This window comes from Lates calcarifer, linkage group LG1 (assembly GCF_001640805.2).
Source record: "Lates calcarifer isolate ASB-BC8 linkage group LG1, TLL_Latcal_v3, whole genome shotgun sequence".
NCBI lineage: Eukaryota > Metazoa > Chordata > Actinopteri > Centropomidae > Lates > Lates calcarifer.
In genome coordinates this window covers 17,970,023-17,985,875 of record NC_066833.1, presented here as the reverse complement: position 1 = coordinate 17,985,875, position 15,853 = coordinate 17,970,023, and the positions used below count along the sequence as shown (strand labels likewise).

At 39.9% G+C, this 15,853-nt stretch overlaps 3 protein-coding genes across 3 annotated transcripts in view; 1 reads left to right on the top strand and 2 right to left on the bottom strand.

The window, feature by feature from the left end:
• LOC108882962 (obg-like ATPase 1) overlaps positions 1–2,614 on the bottom strand; it is a 40,231-nt gene extending 37,617 nt beyond the window's left edge. The window contains exons 1-2 of the mRNA XM_018675767.2: positions 2,358–2,614; positions 2,158–2,249 (exon numbers count right to left, since the gene is read on the bottom strand). Coding sequence (XP_018531283.1) covers positions 2,158–2,249; positions 2,358–2,372 — 107 coding nt within the window. The 5' untranslated portion in view covers positions 2,373–2,614. The remainder of the gene's footprint in view (positions 1–2,157; positions 2,250–2,357) is intronic.
• A 3,063-nt stretch (positions 2,615–5,677) lies between these two features.
• Positions 5,678–10,071, top strand: sp9 (sp9 transcription factor). Its single transcript, XM_018675766.2, has 2 exons — positions 5,678–6,048; positions 6,702–10,071. Exons 1-2 carry the CDS (start codon positions 6,028–6,030, stop codon positions 7,998–8,000), a joined length of 1,320 nt encoding a protein of 439 aa, XP_018531282.1. The 5' UTR covers positions 5,678–6,027; the 3' UTR covers positions 8,001–10,071.
• A 143-nt stretch (positions 10,072–10,214) lies between these two features.
• On the bottom strand, positions 10,215–15,765 carry cir1 (corepressor interacting with RBPJ, CIR1). Its single transcript, XM_018675770.2, has 10 exons — positions 15,562–15,765; positions 14,464–14,558; positions 14,169–14,242; positions 14,020–14,033; positions 13,859–13,911; positions 13,699–13,747; positions 13,170–13,290; positions 12,254–12,360; positions 11,838–11,923; positions 10,215–11,406 (listed from the first exon to the last, which is right to left on the bottom strand). The coding sequence occupies exons 1-10, from the start codon at positions 15,631–15,633 to the stop codon at positions 10,698–10,700; spliced, it is 1,380 nt and encodes a 459-aa protein (XP_018531286.1). The 5' UTR covers positions 15,634–15,765; the 3' UTR covers positions 10,215–10,697.
• Positions 15,766–15,853: the final 88 nt, after the last annotated feature.

Sequence of the window (15,853 nt, the reverse complement as noted above, 5' to 3'; positions counted from 1 at the left end):
TCTTGGGCCTTGTCTGTCCCTTCAAAAGCTGCAGTGTTCACATCTAAAAGAAAACATTCTGGTCTGCCTGAAAACAATGGTTCTCTGTAAAATGACGTTAAGAAATAAATTTTAGGAACTTCAAAAAGATGAGAATATGTCAGCAGAACAGAAGATGAACTGTCACTGGAGCACTTCCTGTAGCTCTAAGGAAGGGTGATGGGTGAGGGGAATGAGGGGGCTGGACATGCCCAGTGATTATGCTCTGTCACTGATGCTGCTGAAGGTCTTGGTAGATGCTGACAAGGTGGATTTGTCTGACCAGGTTTGACATGCAGACAGTGTGTCAGCGTCTCAGCACACACTATGGCCCTGTCGAACATGACAACAGCATGGACTGTTGTCAAGTTATCCAACTTACTGTTAAAAATCACTTGCAGGGAAATGGGTTCATTCTTAGTGTCTGATTACATCAACTTACTGACAACACAATAATTTGAGAACCACGAGCACCATGTTTCTTTAATTTGACCACTAGTTGCTTACTGTAAAATCCTCAAACACATCTTTGCCACTTACATAATACAAGCATCCTGCTATAATACATCCTTCTATGATAACACCTTGTAACACAGAGGTGAGAGATCTGGGATGCCATTTCACACGCACAAAAAATGCATAACGACACAACAGGGTACTTCTATGGTGTTTTCCAGGTCCACACTTGACTTCATTCATCATTCACTTTTAACACATGCATACAGATTTTTCAGTATTTTACAATTTTATACTGAAATATAGAAAAGTTGCAAGACATGTGAATCACCTCCTACATAATTATCTGCCACAGACACTGATTGTACCTGTGAGACTGAGAGCTGTTTCAAACACTGTGGGCAGGTAGACAGGTTGAATCCCCAAACAGAGCACTGGTTCACATGGGAGTAACAGTGTTTGACAAAGTGCAAAGCTGAAAGGTACAATGCTTAGAGCACACCTGTGACAATGACACAGGTTCTTCAAAAATACATACATGTATTGCATCAAATATGCTTCTCTGTCAATATTTGAGTCGTATTATTATTTGTTAAATCTACGCCAGGGACCGGTTTGCATGGCCGGTCAATGGTACAGTAAGCAGTGAAAGTCTTTTGTGTGTTCACTCTGTGATGTGGGTGTCCTCAGATTTTCCTCCACAGTTCATCGACTAAAGCCACAGGTTAGGTGAACTGGAAACTCTAAATTGCCTGACATATGAATGTAACTATGACTTTGTTCATGAGTCTACAGCGTGCATTTTCACTGTGACTGACTGGAGAGCTGTCTCAGATGTAAGCTGACCTTTAACCGGTGCATGCCAGGATGAGTGATAAGTGGGTATTTAAAATGAATAAACAGCAGGGTTAAATAATGCTTTTCATTCATTTAATGCTCTTTTCTGCGACCACAGTCAAGTGGTAGGAAGAATATAGGTTCATCATCGCTTGCTGTCATGCAGTGACAAATTCTTATCAATAAGATGTCACAGAAAATTAAAGTGTTCTTTTCTCTCACTGAAAACATACTGCAGTAATAATAAAACCAATATTCATAAATTCAAGGATACAGAATACATATCGGCAGTGGATAAATGTTCAGAATTCAATTTGCGTTTTGATGGGTTTCCCCCTCGACTGTTCTACTTTTTTGCTGCAACGCCCAAAAAAACAAGTAACATTTGAAGCATTTTGTAAAAGCAGCTCGCACATTGCTATTTAGATGGAAAGAAAGTGGAGGGAAAGACATGGGGTGAAAAGCTCATGTGAGATTTGATCTTTAGCTAGTGGAGGCACACATAGTCCCAGCTACTTAACAGCCTCATGAACACTCCTCAGGTTGTTAAGGAACATTTTTTAAAAATTCCACAGTTATCAAAGGGACAGATGTGGAAATATTTGACTCTGATTAAAAATTTTAATAAAGTCTGAAAATTGTCTTTGTATCTAAATTCATAAATTTATTTTAATCTAATTTCAACTCTTTAGCCACGGACTTTACTGTACTTGGTTTACATTCTGCCTTACATGCATTTATATTTATAGAAGGCAGGAGTTCAGATGTGGACAGAGCACATGCTGGTGCATGCAGTGCATAGTAAAACGGCCATAGTATCTATGCAAATAAGAACAGTTTACTTACCCAACGTTGGGCAGTCCGACAATTCCAATTTTCAATGAGGTGCCAAACCTTCCAATCAGTGGTGGTGGCTTTGGTGCATCATCTCCTTTTCCCTAATAAAGACAATGTGGATATGTCTGCAGTCAGGGCGAGCACTTCCCATTACATAATCTACAGTGCATGCTCATCTTTGAATGGAGCTATTCCATAACATCACGCACCTTCTTCGGAGCCATTTCTATCACTTAAGTTTTTGCTGACTTCCACAACAACTCACCAGCTCGGAGAAATAAACACTCATTGACAGAAAATGGGCTAAGCTAAATCCTCAAATGCAACCAGTCGACTGCACTTCAACTGGCTCGCTCCCCATGCTCAAAATAGAACATGCCGCCTCTGGAAATGAAAGCTGACACTGTAAACTGGCAAGCTGACCTGTACTTCCAAATTTAGCTGTCGATACTATCAATGCAGAGTTGATGGGCTGCTGTAAGATCAATCGCACAGAGGACTGTTACTTGAGAAGTGGGTCTTGAATGCACAGTTAATCTTTTATCAGAGGCTTGACAACAGCTGCGTGCTTTCTATTAACATTTGAATCATCTGTCTGGCAGTCGCCTGACTGAAGACATCCATGAGTGGAATCTCTACACTGACACGTCCAAGCTATTTCCTACTTCCCCTTGCTTTATACAGCTTATTCTCCTCCTAGAAGTAAATCCTTACTGTTGAACAGTTTACACTGCGCTTTAATATATGTTGATACAATTTCCTTGCTGTGGCCTATGTGTACCTGCCACCAACATAAATAATGACCTGGCAACCTTAAAGCCTTAAGTAATAAAACAAATTCATGGGAAACAGCAGATAAGACCCAGACCATGTCATTTAAAAACACCTACACCAAAACAAGGAGAAATAAATACTGTTTTTAGCATTGTTTGTATTTTACAAGGTACATTCTCAACCCAAAAATATCTGTAGGAAAAGTAAGATATCCTGAGTAAAAACATCTTGACAAAATCTACTATACATACTTGTGCCCACTTTTTTTTTATTCAGTAAACATCCTCTGATCAACTATGAATGAGTGTAGTCATCAGACTACAATGTACAGTTCAGCACCAGAGAAATAAAGTGTAACATCGTTGCACTCATAGTTTCTCTCCAGCCCCCTTTGAGAGGAACAGGTGTAGCCACATGAACACACAAAATTACGACAATTAGTTAAATGTCCTCAAATAAACTTCCCTCAGCAGAAATACAAATTAAAACACACAGGGGCACAACCAAAAACCATCACCCAGTCCAGCAGCCTGTCTAGTTTAACATGCAGAAAATGAGGCTCTAATAATCTGGATTTGGAGGCAAGTGAGGCTGGCTTTGTAGAAGGAATTTAAATGAATAGGTCTGAATTAATCATTTATCTTTTGTTGATGGATGCACCCCCACTTAGACTCACCACAATAGGTGCAGAGCGTTTTGTTCGACCATATAAATCATTCCCATTGTTTAAGGTACATTGATCAATCTAATGGCTTGTAATAGGCTCCTAATTGCCACAGAGAAGTGCCCACGAAAGGAGTCCAGAATTACAGATTCAACTCAAAATTCTCACTTGAATGACAAGGCAAGATCATGTTCTCCCCTTTTGTCTCAGGTAAACATCCTCTGAAAAAAAAGCACTATTATTTTATTATTCTAAGTTAATGTGACAAATAAATTTCCCCCCAAATAAATTTAAGGCGGGGTATATAAAAAGCCAAGTGTGTGCATTGTTGCATAAAGATTCTGTGGTTCCTCTGCAGTTTTCTTTGTTAGGCGTCATTATTCCAAGCTGACCAAGTCACACTGCTCCTTATTAAGATGTAAAACTATACAAATAATCATGTACATATGAATGTTAAGATCTAAACAAAGACAGCAATATCTCTCTATTAATTTCAAACTAAAATGGTGAAAATGTGTTTTTATTTAGAAAACAATATTGTGAAATGAATTAAAGGGTAAATCTATTTTCCGATTTTTGAAAGAGAAAGAAAAGAAAACATACTGAAAATATATGCATACATCTGCGTTAATTTTCATTTAACGCTCGAATTAATTTAACTTCTTTAGCAACAATCAACTTTGTTTATGTAGAGCAAACATTTAATACCGTTAACAGCACTCTGCCAAATTGTCATGATTGCAAAAATGATTCCATTTTCTTGGCAGCGCTCAGTCCTTGATGAGACTGATTTTTATTCACCCTTCCAAAGGTGGGGTTTTAAAGCAAGATGGGTATTTGAACAAATTGCTCCTGTGTTGACTGGCAGCATTCACACTCTATAATGGAGCATTATTTGCCCGTTTTGAATACTGTAATGCACATCTTTCGGTCAAGCCTTTCTCTGGAAAATTGCTTTAACTTTTAAAGGGAAGATGATTCACATCAGAGCAGGTCAATTTTACATTATGCCATTATCCCTGAGCATTTTAACAAGCTATGGAATATGCTGGCTTATTGGATCGTGATAACAGAAGAAAAAAAGATATGTAATGAAGAGTCGCGACTTGAGGAAATTGGTGATACACGGCATCCTCTTAATTGTCCACAATTTAATTAAATGTGTGATTAGGTTGGCATTAAATTTTATTTCTCGGCTACAACACAGGCATCGTGCCTCCTGTTAAATCAGTTTAATGGAGATGACTGGCGGCCTTACAGCAGGCAGCCCCCCCACCCCTTGGATGCTGAAACTTTTTTTCGCGCCTATAAAATACTTGTCTTATAAAAAAGAGATCTTCCAAACGCGCTGATAAAGCGAGCTGTCATTTTTAATTAACCCCTCACCTGCACTCCCCCCCATCCCACCCCTTTCCACCACCCCCCCACCCCCAACAAGTAAGCAAGGAGAGGTAGACACGCGCACGAGCACATGCACATGCACCTGCAGAGACGCACGAGGATTTTGGCTTGAAGTAAACAAACTCTGCGTTAGTTTATCAATTACAGTCTGATTTTTCTTCTTGTATTCAGCGACAGGTCGTTTTATTCAGACAGCTCGTAAATAATCTAACCGCGGAAAGAGAAGCAAAGTCTGTGCTTCTCAGGCCTGTTTCTGGACTCCTTCAGTAAACTTAATCCATCTGTGATTTTCCAATACGAACACAAGGACTTTAGCATTTTAAATCGGAGCGTATAACAACATCAGCTTTTCTCCCTCGTGCCATTAACTGTGCCATGGCTGACGCACAGCAGCGCGCGCTGGCTATAGTCTTGTTTAGATAAAGTCATCAGCGACAGCAGCGTCTCTCACATTGTTCTGGATACTCTGCACTTATAACAGCAACAATTTCTCTACGTCGTGTTGCGCATGATCTGAATATTGAAAATCAGAAGGGAAACCTGGAACTTCACAAAGGAGAGTGTCACCATAATCCACAAATGCTTTGAAATTAGTAAAAAGCTTACCTCGTGGAGAACTGACGTGTGAGCTCAATTCTGCAATGAAAGGAGACATTGAGCCATGGTGTGAGAATACATAAAAAAATAACTGTATGCATTTTGAAAAAAAAAAACAAAAAAACAAATCGTGTCTTGTATGACAGTCTGAGCAGAAGCTGCACAACAGATGATTGACGGCGGGGTTTTTGGTGTTTCTGTCTGCGGTCGAGCCTCTCATTGGCTGACTTCATCCCCGGCCACGAATGCAGCCATTAGATTGGCTGCGCGTCCTCGCCAGCTGTACTTCAAAGAACACGCTCTCTACAACTAGGTAGTGTGGAGAGCTGCGAGCCAAGAGAGAAACCGTGTGACCCGAGTCAAACACGGTGAAGTGCGGAATCAAATTGGAGCCGTACAGCACTGAAATCGCGAACACTCTCACCACAGCACAGACCCTGGATATGGCTACGACTATACTTGGGGTGAGTCGATCTTTGTGTTTGTGCGCAAAAGTTGTGCGTAAAGTTTTTGTAGCCTACTTTCCTCTGCAAGAAAAAAGTGTTTACTGCTTTCATAAACCTGCATGTGTTGAAGTTTGAAGTTTGGATTTACTACTGTTATTTACCATTACTCTACTTGTTTTGGTCGTTATCTGTTATTAAAAGTAAAATGCTAAATATCGATAAAGCTTGGCGGCATCTTCATCAAACCGGAGCTGATCAAACTTTGCAGTAATTAAGTATTTCCTCATCTCTATGTTTCAGCTGGTGTCTGATAGTTGATATTTTGAGAAGTTTAAGAAAATGCTCATCATTATTACTTGTACGTTATGGTGTATTTATGTTATATGCAGAGTTAAACAGAGGATTTGATGCAATTCGCCTCCTCTCTCTGTCTCTTAAAGCGCATTTATTTCAATTTAATTTCCAGTTTTAAGAGGTACAGTTGTTATAATTCGTTTGCTGAATTTCTCTTTTGTTGTGAATCAGTCGTCTGCTCCCCGGCTACCCGGGTTAAACCAGAGTCTTTCAGCCACGTTTGTCGTTGCCTGTTTTAAGTCCAACTTTTGTGTGTGTGTGTGTGTGTGTGTGTGTGTGTGTGTGTGTGTGTGTGTGTGTTTTTTTTTTTTTTTCAGGAGGAGCCACGGTTTGGAACTACACCTCTAGCAATGCTGGCTGCAACTTGCAACAAAATTGGTAACACCAGTCCTCTTACAACTTTACCTGACTCGAGCGCTTTCTCAAAAGGTGGATTTCACCCGTGGAAAAGATCCTCCTCCAGCTGTAACTTGGGATCCAGTCTGCCCGGCTTCACAGTAGCAACAAGCCGCGCGTCGACAGGACTAACACCGACCAGTGGCACGGGCAACAGCGCCTTTTGCTTAGCCTCCACCTCCCCGACCTCGTCCGCCTTTTCCACAGAGTACAGCGGTCTGTTTTCCAACTCCGCTGGCGTCACGTCCCAAGAGTCTGGACAGTCGGCTTTTATCTCCAAAGTCCACACATCAGCAGAGACTCTGTACCCAAGGGTGGGGATGGCGCACCCGTACGAGTCGTGGTACAAGTCCGGTTTCCACTCAACCATCTCCGGTGATGTCGCCAACGGCGCATCTTCGTGGTGGGATGTCCACACTAACCCCGGGTCGTGGCTCGATGTCCAAAATCCCGCGAGCACCCTCCAAACCTCGCTGCACTCCGGGACACCCCAAGCTATCCACTCCCAGCTGAGTGGCTACAATCCGGACTTCTCCTCGCTGACACACTCGGCGTTTAGCTCCACTGGAATCAGCCCCTCTGCGTCTCATCTACTGTCAACCAGTCAGCACCTGTTAACCCAGGACGGTTTCAAAACAGTCATCCCCACTTACACAGACGCTTCTGCCGCCAACGCCATGATTTCTGGGGGCAGTTCGGGAATAAGCAGCTCCTCCAGGTCGTCCAGGCGGTACTCCGGCAGAGCAACATGTGACTGTCCGAACTGCCAGGAGGCTGAGCGGCTGGGACCCGCCGGGGCGAGCCTGCGGAGAAAGGGACTCCACAGCTGCCACATTCCCGGCTGCGGTAAAGTTTACGGAAAGACATCTCACCTCAAAGCGCATTTGAGATGGCACACCGGCGAGCGGCCTTTTGTCTGCAACTGGCTTTTCTGTGGCAAAAGGTTCACTCGGTCCGACGAGCTCCAGAGACACCTGCGCACCCACACCGGCGAGAAACGGTTTGCTTGCCCGGTGTGCAACAAGCGCTTTATGCGGAGTGACCATTTGAGCAAGCACATCAAAACGCACACGGCCGGTGGAGGAGGCAAAAAGGGGAGCGACAGTGACACCGACACCAGTAACCTGGAGACCCCGAGGTCCGAGTCTCCAGAACTTATTTTGGAGGGGGTAAATCCCAGAATCACTGTTAAGGATCCGTCTCCTCACGACGAGCCCTAATGAGGCTACACCCAAAAATCAAACCATGATTCAAAACTGCACAGCGTTGAAAACGGGTCTTATTTGACAGACAATACAGGAGAAAATATTTCAAGAAGCGATTGCAAAGTCTAAAAAAAATATATTCTCCACAGGCGTAACGACTATTTCATGCGTAAATCCATCTAAAGAAACCACAGAGTGATTTACTGTAGGCCTTTGGAACATTTTTAGGGACAACTTGAAAATGAAATGGATGTTTGCTTAAGGGGTGCGCGAAACCTGTTGAACTTTGGTTGGACAATGTGAGTTCCATCTTGTATATTGACGACTAAACTATGTGTTATTTTCATGTAAATGTTGGCTATGATTGTTTTATTCGTGTTGGTATCCTGGAAATCAGGAGGTTTACTTTCGACGCACTTTGTGGATATGTATGTACACAGCTTTTTCCAACTTTGGTTAACCATTTTATTTCTTTGCTAAAAAAATATCTATATATAAATGTTTACCTGTATAAAGTCACACGTATAAGACTTTCATTTTATCGTAATTAAAACATCTTAAAAAAGGCTGTAATGGTGTGATGTAGATTTTATATTTTTGTTTATTTGTTTTATAGTTTTATTATATTTTTTAAATTCTATTTATTTAGAAAATTATTTTAAAGCGTGTGTGCTGTTATAGGCTACTTTTCTTAAAATCACCTATAATACCTTGACTTTCACTATTTCCCCTATGGAATAAATCAATGTTTAATGCCCCGGAAAAGACATTTCATGCCTAAATGAAAATCTTGTTAAATGGTATTAATTATGACTTGGAGCACATCGCAGCCCCATGTGTCTTGTATTTGCGATTAGGGATTCGTGTCTTATCAAATATCTAATTAATCTCCGAGACATCTTTTGTTCAGTTTCACTTTATCGGGGGGTTTCCAAGGGGGTTTGATGACAAAGGTCCCTGAATATTTATTCTAATTGTCCAAATTAACTGCTTTCATTTGCATACCAATCGATGGGCCGAGAATAAGGATGTGGCTTCTTTTCTCTTTGCCAGAAACCGCATAGATGTTATGGGAACAGTTTTTTAAACTTTAGGGGGGGAAAAAGAAGAAGAAGAAGAAGAGGGCAAAGAGTCACATGCAAATGTTGAATCTGAAATGGTCCTTGCTCAGCGCAGTCAAATGGTGTCTGCATGTTATTTGAATATCAGTGGCCCCGCATTGAAAGGGTTCAAGGATGCTCTCTGACTTCTTTGTGCTTACCCAGTGCAGCGTCCGACTCTCAAAGAAAAAGCCGGGGAATAATTACAGCGTGAGCCCAGGACTTGGAATACGTCAGGGGAAAGCATCTCATCCAGACACCTTTTTTTTTTTTTTTTTTTTTTTTTTTGAAGAGGATGTTAAATTGACCAGAAGGCAATAGAGGGAAATTATTTTCATTTCCTTTTGTGCAACAGCGGCTTCAAGGAAACGGCCAGAGAGTGAAAACTATCAAATTAGATTGCCAATTTGAATTTCATCAAAATATAAAAAGACAAACTAGCAGCAACACTTAAGGACAAAATTTAAGCTTTTAGCCGGTACATTTAACAACTGACATTATTTATTTTATGTTTGTTTCTTTTAGGTTTTAATTGTCGATTCTTTTTATTATTAGGCAACGTTTTAGATCAAAACTGTTTTTCGACTTTTGGAAACTGGACGTGACATATAAAGTATGAGAGATCATTTAGGCCGAAAAATGTGAGGGAAAAAAGAATTAAATCTAATTGGTTTTAAAATGTAATATCTCTTAAAATACTACACCGTTTTCCCATATCAAAATATAAAATACTGATTTAAATTATAGCAGCGTTATTTCATCTCCATGCTTTCACTGCTTGCTTTACTTTCGTTTCTAATATAATCTGTATTTAAACGCTGGATGTTTGGACAGAAATAATATTGGTTTTGACGCCGAAAAAACCCAGAGGGACGTATTTCAAAGATCCAGGGACAGTGCACATCATGTCATATCATGTCATTCAGGAAAAACGGCTTGAATTTTAAAAATACGTATATTAAAAATTGTGCATAATAGTGTAATAATTTTCTATCAGGTGTCCGGAGCTTAAGGACAATTTAGTGCTTAGTGGGAATACACTAACGTAGACAATCACAAGACAATTACGCATCTTCATTTTCCATGACGCTGACATTCATCACATCTATGGAAAATAAACGCATTAAACTGAGAGAATTAAACATTTAATCAAAAAAATGTAAGTCCTGATTTTTTCAGGGGTCAACAGCCGTCTAAGCACCACAGCTTATACAATGTCGATATTTTCAAAAAAAAGACACAATAATGAAAGGAGGATAAAAACTGCAGCGACAGAAATAGTCTTTAAAGCGGCCAAGTGACCATGAAAATGAGTCCAACATTTTCCCATCAACAGATCATAGCTGCAAATTGCTTCCAATGGTAATCAATTAATTTAGACCCTTTCGTACGAGACAACACACGGGCGCAATGAGCTGCAGCTAGACATTTTCTGTCCACTGCTTCCCTCTACTGGAAGAGAAAGAGACCCACATATACTTCATCTACACTTCATCTACACGATTTTTAAATAGAGGGACTCTGAGGGATTATCAAGAGACCTACTTAACAATAAAGAAAAAAACATTTTCACGCTTTGTTTGAGGGAAAAGAAAGTTAAAAATAAAAACAATCAGTGCTTTCTTTTAGCTCCTTCTTGGCTTCTGTCTCTTCTATCCCTACTCCTACTCCTACTTCTTCCTCTGCCCTCCCTTTCTTTCCCCCTTTCCCTGCTTCTGCTCCTCCCATCTGCTGTTCTGCCTTTCCTTCCATCTGTGCTACTTCTGTTCCTCTCACCATCTCTGCTGCGATGCCTGTCTTTACCTCTGTCCTCCCTGCCTCTCTCGCGGCTCCTACTTCGGTCCAAACCAGACTTGGAGCTGCTAGGTCCCTGCCTGTCCCTGCTGGCGTGTCTCTTTCTCTCTTGACCTCCCTCCGACTTGATCTTGTCCTCCAGGCTGCGATTTCGACTCCTGCTCCTTCCCCTCTCTGCCCGTATTTCTCTGTAATCTCGGGACTCCTCTTCAGGCCGCCTCTGTCCAGCGTGAGGGCTCGGTGACCTGCTCCTGTGAGAGGAGGCCTTTCTCTGACTCTTGACTCGTTGCTCGCTCTTAGAGCTGTTATCCCGACAGGAATCTCTTTTCTTGTTCTTCTTTCGCTTCTGGCTCTTGAACTTACCATGGCTGTCTGAATCTGAACCACTATCACTGCTGCTGCTACTGGAGGAGTCACTGGAGCTGCCACTGCTTTCATGCTTCTTTGTGTGTTTTCTTTTGCTTTTCTTTTTCTGTTTTTTGCTCTTCTTTTTCTTGGCCTCCTTCTTTTCCTGGCGATCGAGTTTTCTGTACAACAGCAACAAAAACATCATTGTTCAATTAACATTTTCCAACAAGGCAGGTGACAGACATCCACTATCAGTAAAATTAATTCTATGAATCACACTGAGGTTTAAGGTGAATGTTAAGGGACATGAAAGCTAAATAAAAAACACCAGAACAGAGTAGAGACCAGATGTTATATCAAATATAAACAGTACATACACACAAGGTTTTAAAATTTAATATCAAACATTTAGGACAATATTGTCTTAACCTTGTAATCAACTGGATCATATATCAGGGATTTCTTTCCACCATACTGTATCAATATGAAGCTTAAAAATATTAAAATCATGTTAGAAAAAAACATTGTTATTGCCTAGTAATCAGTTAGTACAGTCCAATTCCCTTAAGCTTTACTACATAAAGAGTTGCAAACTATGCTGCATTTTTACCTGAGGAGTTTCTGTTTTTCCTTGGTCGTTAATGACTTCAGAAATTCCACCTCAGGATCGTCCTCTTCATCGCTGGCAACATATTCCTAAGTACACAGCACATTTAAATTTGCATTGAAATCAGAACAACAATGTACAGATAAAAAAACGCTCTCATAGGCAAATCTGAGCATTTGATTAAAAACAATTATTATTATTAAAAACAAAATGTTAAACAATGAGAAAATGTGTATAATCAAATCTGTTCACTTCACTTATGTCACATATGTTGCTCCAATAACTGGCCACTTTGCAGTGTTTATACATGCTAGGTATAGATGGAGTTAGTCCTTTCTCTCTGAAGGGTAGAGTATATGTGTGTGTTCGTATACATTGTCCTATGTGTGCAAAGATGGGAGTGCGAGACAGACAATTACCTGCGATGGATCACAAACAGTAGCATTCCTACCAAGGACACATTTTTTCAGGGCAAACCCACTGTTTCGCATCTCTGCCATTAACTCTGAGGGGTGCATCGACGGACCTGTTAGCACAAATCACAGCCTCAGAGTCCCATTGATGTCAAACCCATGCCAACCACTATCTCCACAGTGGGAATTTCAGGGGCGGCTTTGTTAACAGAATGGGACATCAAATCAACTCACTCCACTTCCGGCTGAGCAAATCATACAATATCATTCTCTGCCAAAGCAGCAGTTAGGGGAATCAGAATACACAATAATTACATTTTTTTCTCCCGGCACAGGAGGGAGACCATTACAGCACTCCACCATCAACACCATGCACTGACTGGACTCTTCCAGAGTAAACATTATTATTTGACTACTCAACTCGCTGATTGCAGAACCCAGAATCAGCTCAAGAATGGGAGCTCCAGTTGAAAACTGGAGAGGAAAAGGTACAGTAGGTGTACCTGCTGCACAAAAGCTAACCTACTGGCCACGAATATCAAGTAGCACAGATATTCTGGATCTTTGTTCTCTGGTAAAAACAAAAAAATATTCTACAGTTTTTAAATTGCATAGCTATCAACAAATATATTAAACAGAAATACATATATAGCGAATTTCAGCGGGGAAATCTACATATGTTATGATTATTTATTCTATTTGACCCATATATTTATATGTTAATATTAACATGTGCTTTTCTGCTGATGCTTCTTTTAATTAATTACTTGTGTATAGTTCAATGACATAAAAATAAAATATATATATGAAATCCTGAGGTTTCATGGCATGTTAACATTTAATTACATTGGTAAAACTGTCACACTGCACAAAGCATGTTTGAAGTAATGCCTGCATTACACAAATATCGTATGTTCTCTACCTGCTGCCTCCTCTGAGGCCACAGAGCTGGCATTGATACCCGACAGCCCATATAGAGGACACTCTCTGTCTGTGTTCACATGGCCCCATTTGTGACATTTGATGCATCTCACGTTGCGCACCTGTGAAGTTAATAACAACAGACATTAATTGTAATTGTCTAAATACTGGAAATGCATGCATAATAATTTTAAAATAATTCAAACTAAATTTAAAAATCACCATATTCTACCTATTGTTTTAGAAAATGATGGCAACACCTTATCAAAAGGCAAAATACAGTCCAGTAATGTTCTAAATTCACAACAAGCTCTGGTTCCTTTTATCATTTATAAGATTGGGATGATATGAAAGTTACAGTATTTCACATAAAACTTATGAGGAAGATAAAATCATTTTGTTAAACAGACATCATGTGTTTTATTTTGTTTCTTAACCCTTCAGCTTGTGACCTCCTCAGATTTAATCCCCGAGGCTGGTAATAAATGGTGCAGTATATGTTCTCCGAACAAATACTAATCATCACGCACCTGGATCCCAAATGGCTGATCTCTAATATTCATGTCATCCTTTGCATATCTAAATGAGAAAATAAGATAAAAAAGATAAAAGATAAAAATAAAGCAAATTCTGAGAGTGCTCTGGACAATCTGCCAGAAAATTTCAGAGTGTATAAAATCAACCACTTACTTCTCTCGAGGAGCTCCCTTCTGCCACTCAAATTTGTACTCTTCCTCTCCCTCCTAACAAACAAACACATTTCATTATTTGACTACTCAGATTCATTATTAATTTCTCTGTGTTAACATTTCTTGTTATAAATGACTGGAAACCAATGTAAACCACTTTACCTCTTTCTTTTCCTCTTTAGGGCAGAAGAGAGTCATGAAAAAAGAACAGGTATTAAAATGTTAATGCATTATTTTCTTAAGAATCAGCTGTTTGGAAGTAAATAATATTTAGTAGGGACCAGAGATACTGGGCTAAACTGATCATTTACCTTTGGATGCTCCAGGTGGAGCCTCATACATGAAATTGAGGCCATTTTTAACACGATCATCCCCCATCAACAACCTAGTGGTTAAAAAACAATATGATGAACTTTTTTGTTTGTTTATCTGCATTTACAACGTGAATTTGGAAGAGGTCGATACGCTGGTTGGTTATATACTTATTATTAAGTATTTATATGCATTTATCAGTAAACTAAAAATACAATAATTAAAAATAAATCTGATATTAAGACAACAGGTTTTCTAGGAAGTACAAGATACCATCTTGTTAATTAATCTAACCTGTTGTTGTAAGTTTCCTGCTCTTTCAGATATGCCTGCATGAGGTCTTCTTGCTTTTTCTTCTCGAAACTCAGTTTCTGCTCTGCTATCCATACCTGTAAAATACAGAGAAAATTAGGATTATAGCACATATTTGACCTAGGTTCTCATGCATCTCCAACTATTTGTTTGGGTCAGCTTACTTGCTAGACATACAAATAATAAATAAGATGGCTATAAGGATATTCAGTTGTTGCACACTATATGCAATCACTGCCCTGTACCTACCCCATGCTGCATAATGGATACGAGATACTCATCTGAATAGTACATTAGTCGAACAACTGACAACTTCCAGTCATTTTTGATGGCAGTGGGCATTTTTAACAATTTCTTGTATTTTTCAGACCGAATGATTAATCGAGGGGGCAAGGTGTGTAAAAAATAGAAATGCTGGTAACTTTTATTCACTAGAGGGGGCTCAGACTCTGTTTTCATCCAAAGTCCCTTGGCTGTGCACATTTACACACAGTACTATACCTAGACATAACACTTCCACATACTGTATGTATCTCAAATTACATTAACAATCAGCAGTGGGTCGTGTAGCACAAACATGTCAAGGAACTAAGTAAATTTATCAGTAGTGTTCCACACTTACGGGTTATGATCCCTCACGTGTGCAGCAATTACAGTTTATTATACAGGAAAACGACTAGTCACCATTTGTTATCAAATATGGAGAATTCAATGAATGAATCAATCAATCGTGATTAAAACTATGATGTATTGCCCAGGATATTATTCATGGCTCTCCCTCCAAAGACCATGATGGAGAAGTAAACCGAGTAGAGCGGTCGTGAACATCTGAAGTTAGCTACGATTAGCAATAGCTACAGCTTTATTCAACTACATGGTTACACAAGTCCCTTTAATGGGACTTAGTCTACACTCACGATTCATACAGAATAAAGCCTCAAACCTGATGTCCAGATATTCTTTGAATAATTATTATAGAGGTTCGTGTTAGCTCTTGCTAAGTAGCAACCTGGGCTAGCAAGAGCATAGCTCGTTAGCTAGTCCACACAAGCATTAATGCTAACTGTAGCTGACACTCACCTTTTTGATGTTTGACTTCGACGCAGGGTGAAAATCCTTCTTACACATGAAATTTGCAAACGACTTCCCCATGGCTGACAAGCTATAACTTTATCCAAACGGAAAACGCAGTGTTAAGTTTGGCTAACGGAGCCGTTAGCTTCCAACAGCTGCCTCCGCTTGTAAACAAATATGTCCGCGTGAAGACAGTTCCACATAGGTCGAAGGCGAGCCGTTGAACCAGACTTCTTAAGTAAAATGTAAAAAGTAAAAATGAAAAAAGTAAAATAAAAAAAATGGATTTATGATTGAA

Coding starts and splice junctions, on each gene's coding strand:
- sp9 (XM_018675766.2), top strand. CDS start 6,028: ATGGCTACGACTATACTTGGG. Junction 6,049..6,701: donor TGGCTACGACTATACTTGGG/GTGAGTCGATCT, acceptor TTTTTTTTTCAG/GAGGAGCCACGGTTTGGAAC.
- cir1 (XM_018675770.2), bottom strand. CDS start 15,633: ATGGGGAAGTCGTTTGCAAATTTCATGTGTAAGAAGGATTTTCACCCT. Junction 13,748..13,858: donor AAGGGAGCTCCTCGAGAGAA/GTAAGTGGTTGA, acceptor TTTCTCATTTAG/ATATGCAAAGGATGACATGA. Junction 11,924..12,253: donor CTGTTTGTGATCCATCGCAG/GTAATTGTCTGT, acceptor CTGTGTACTTAG/GAATATGTTGCCAGCGATGA.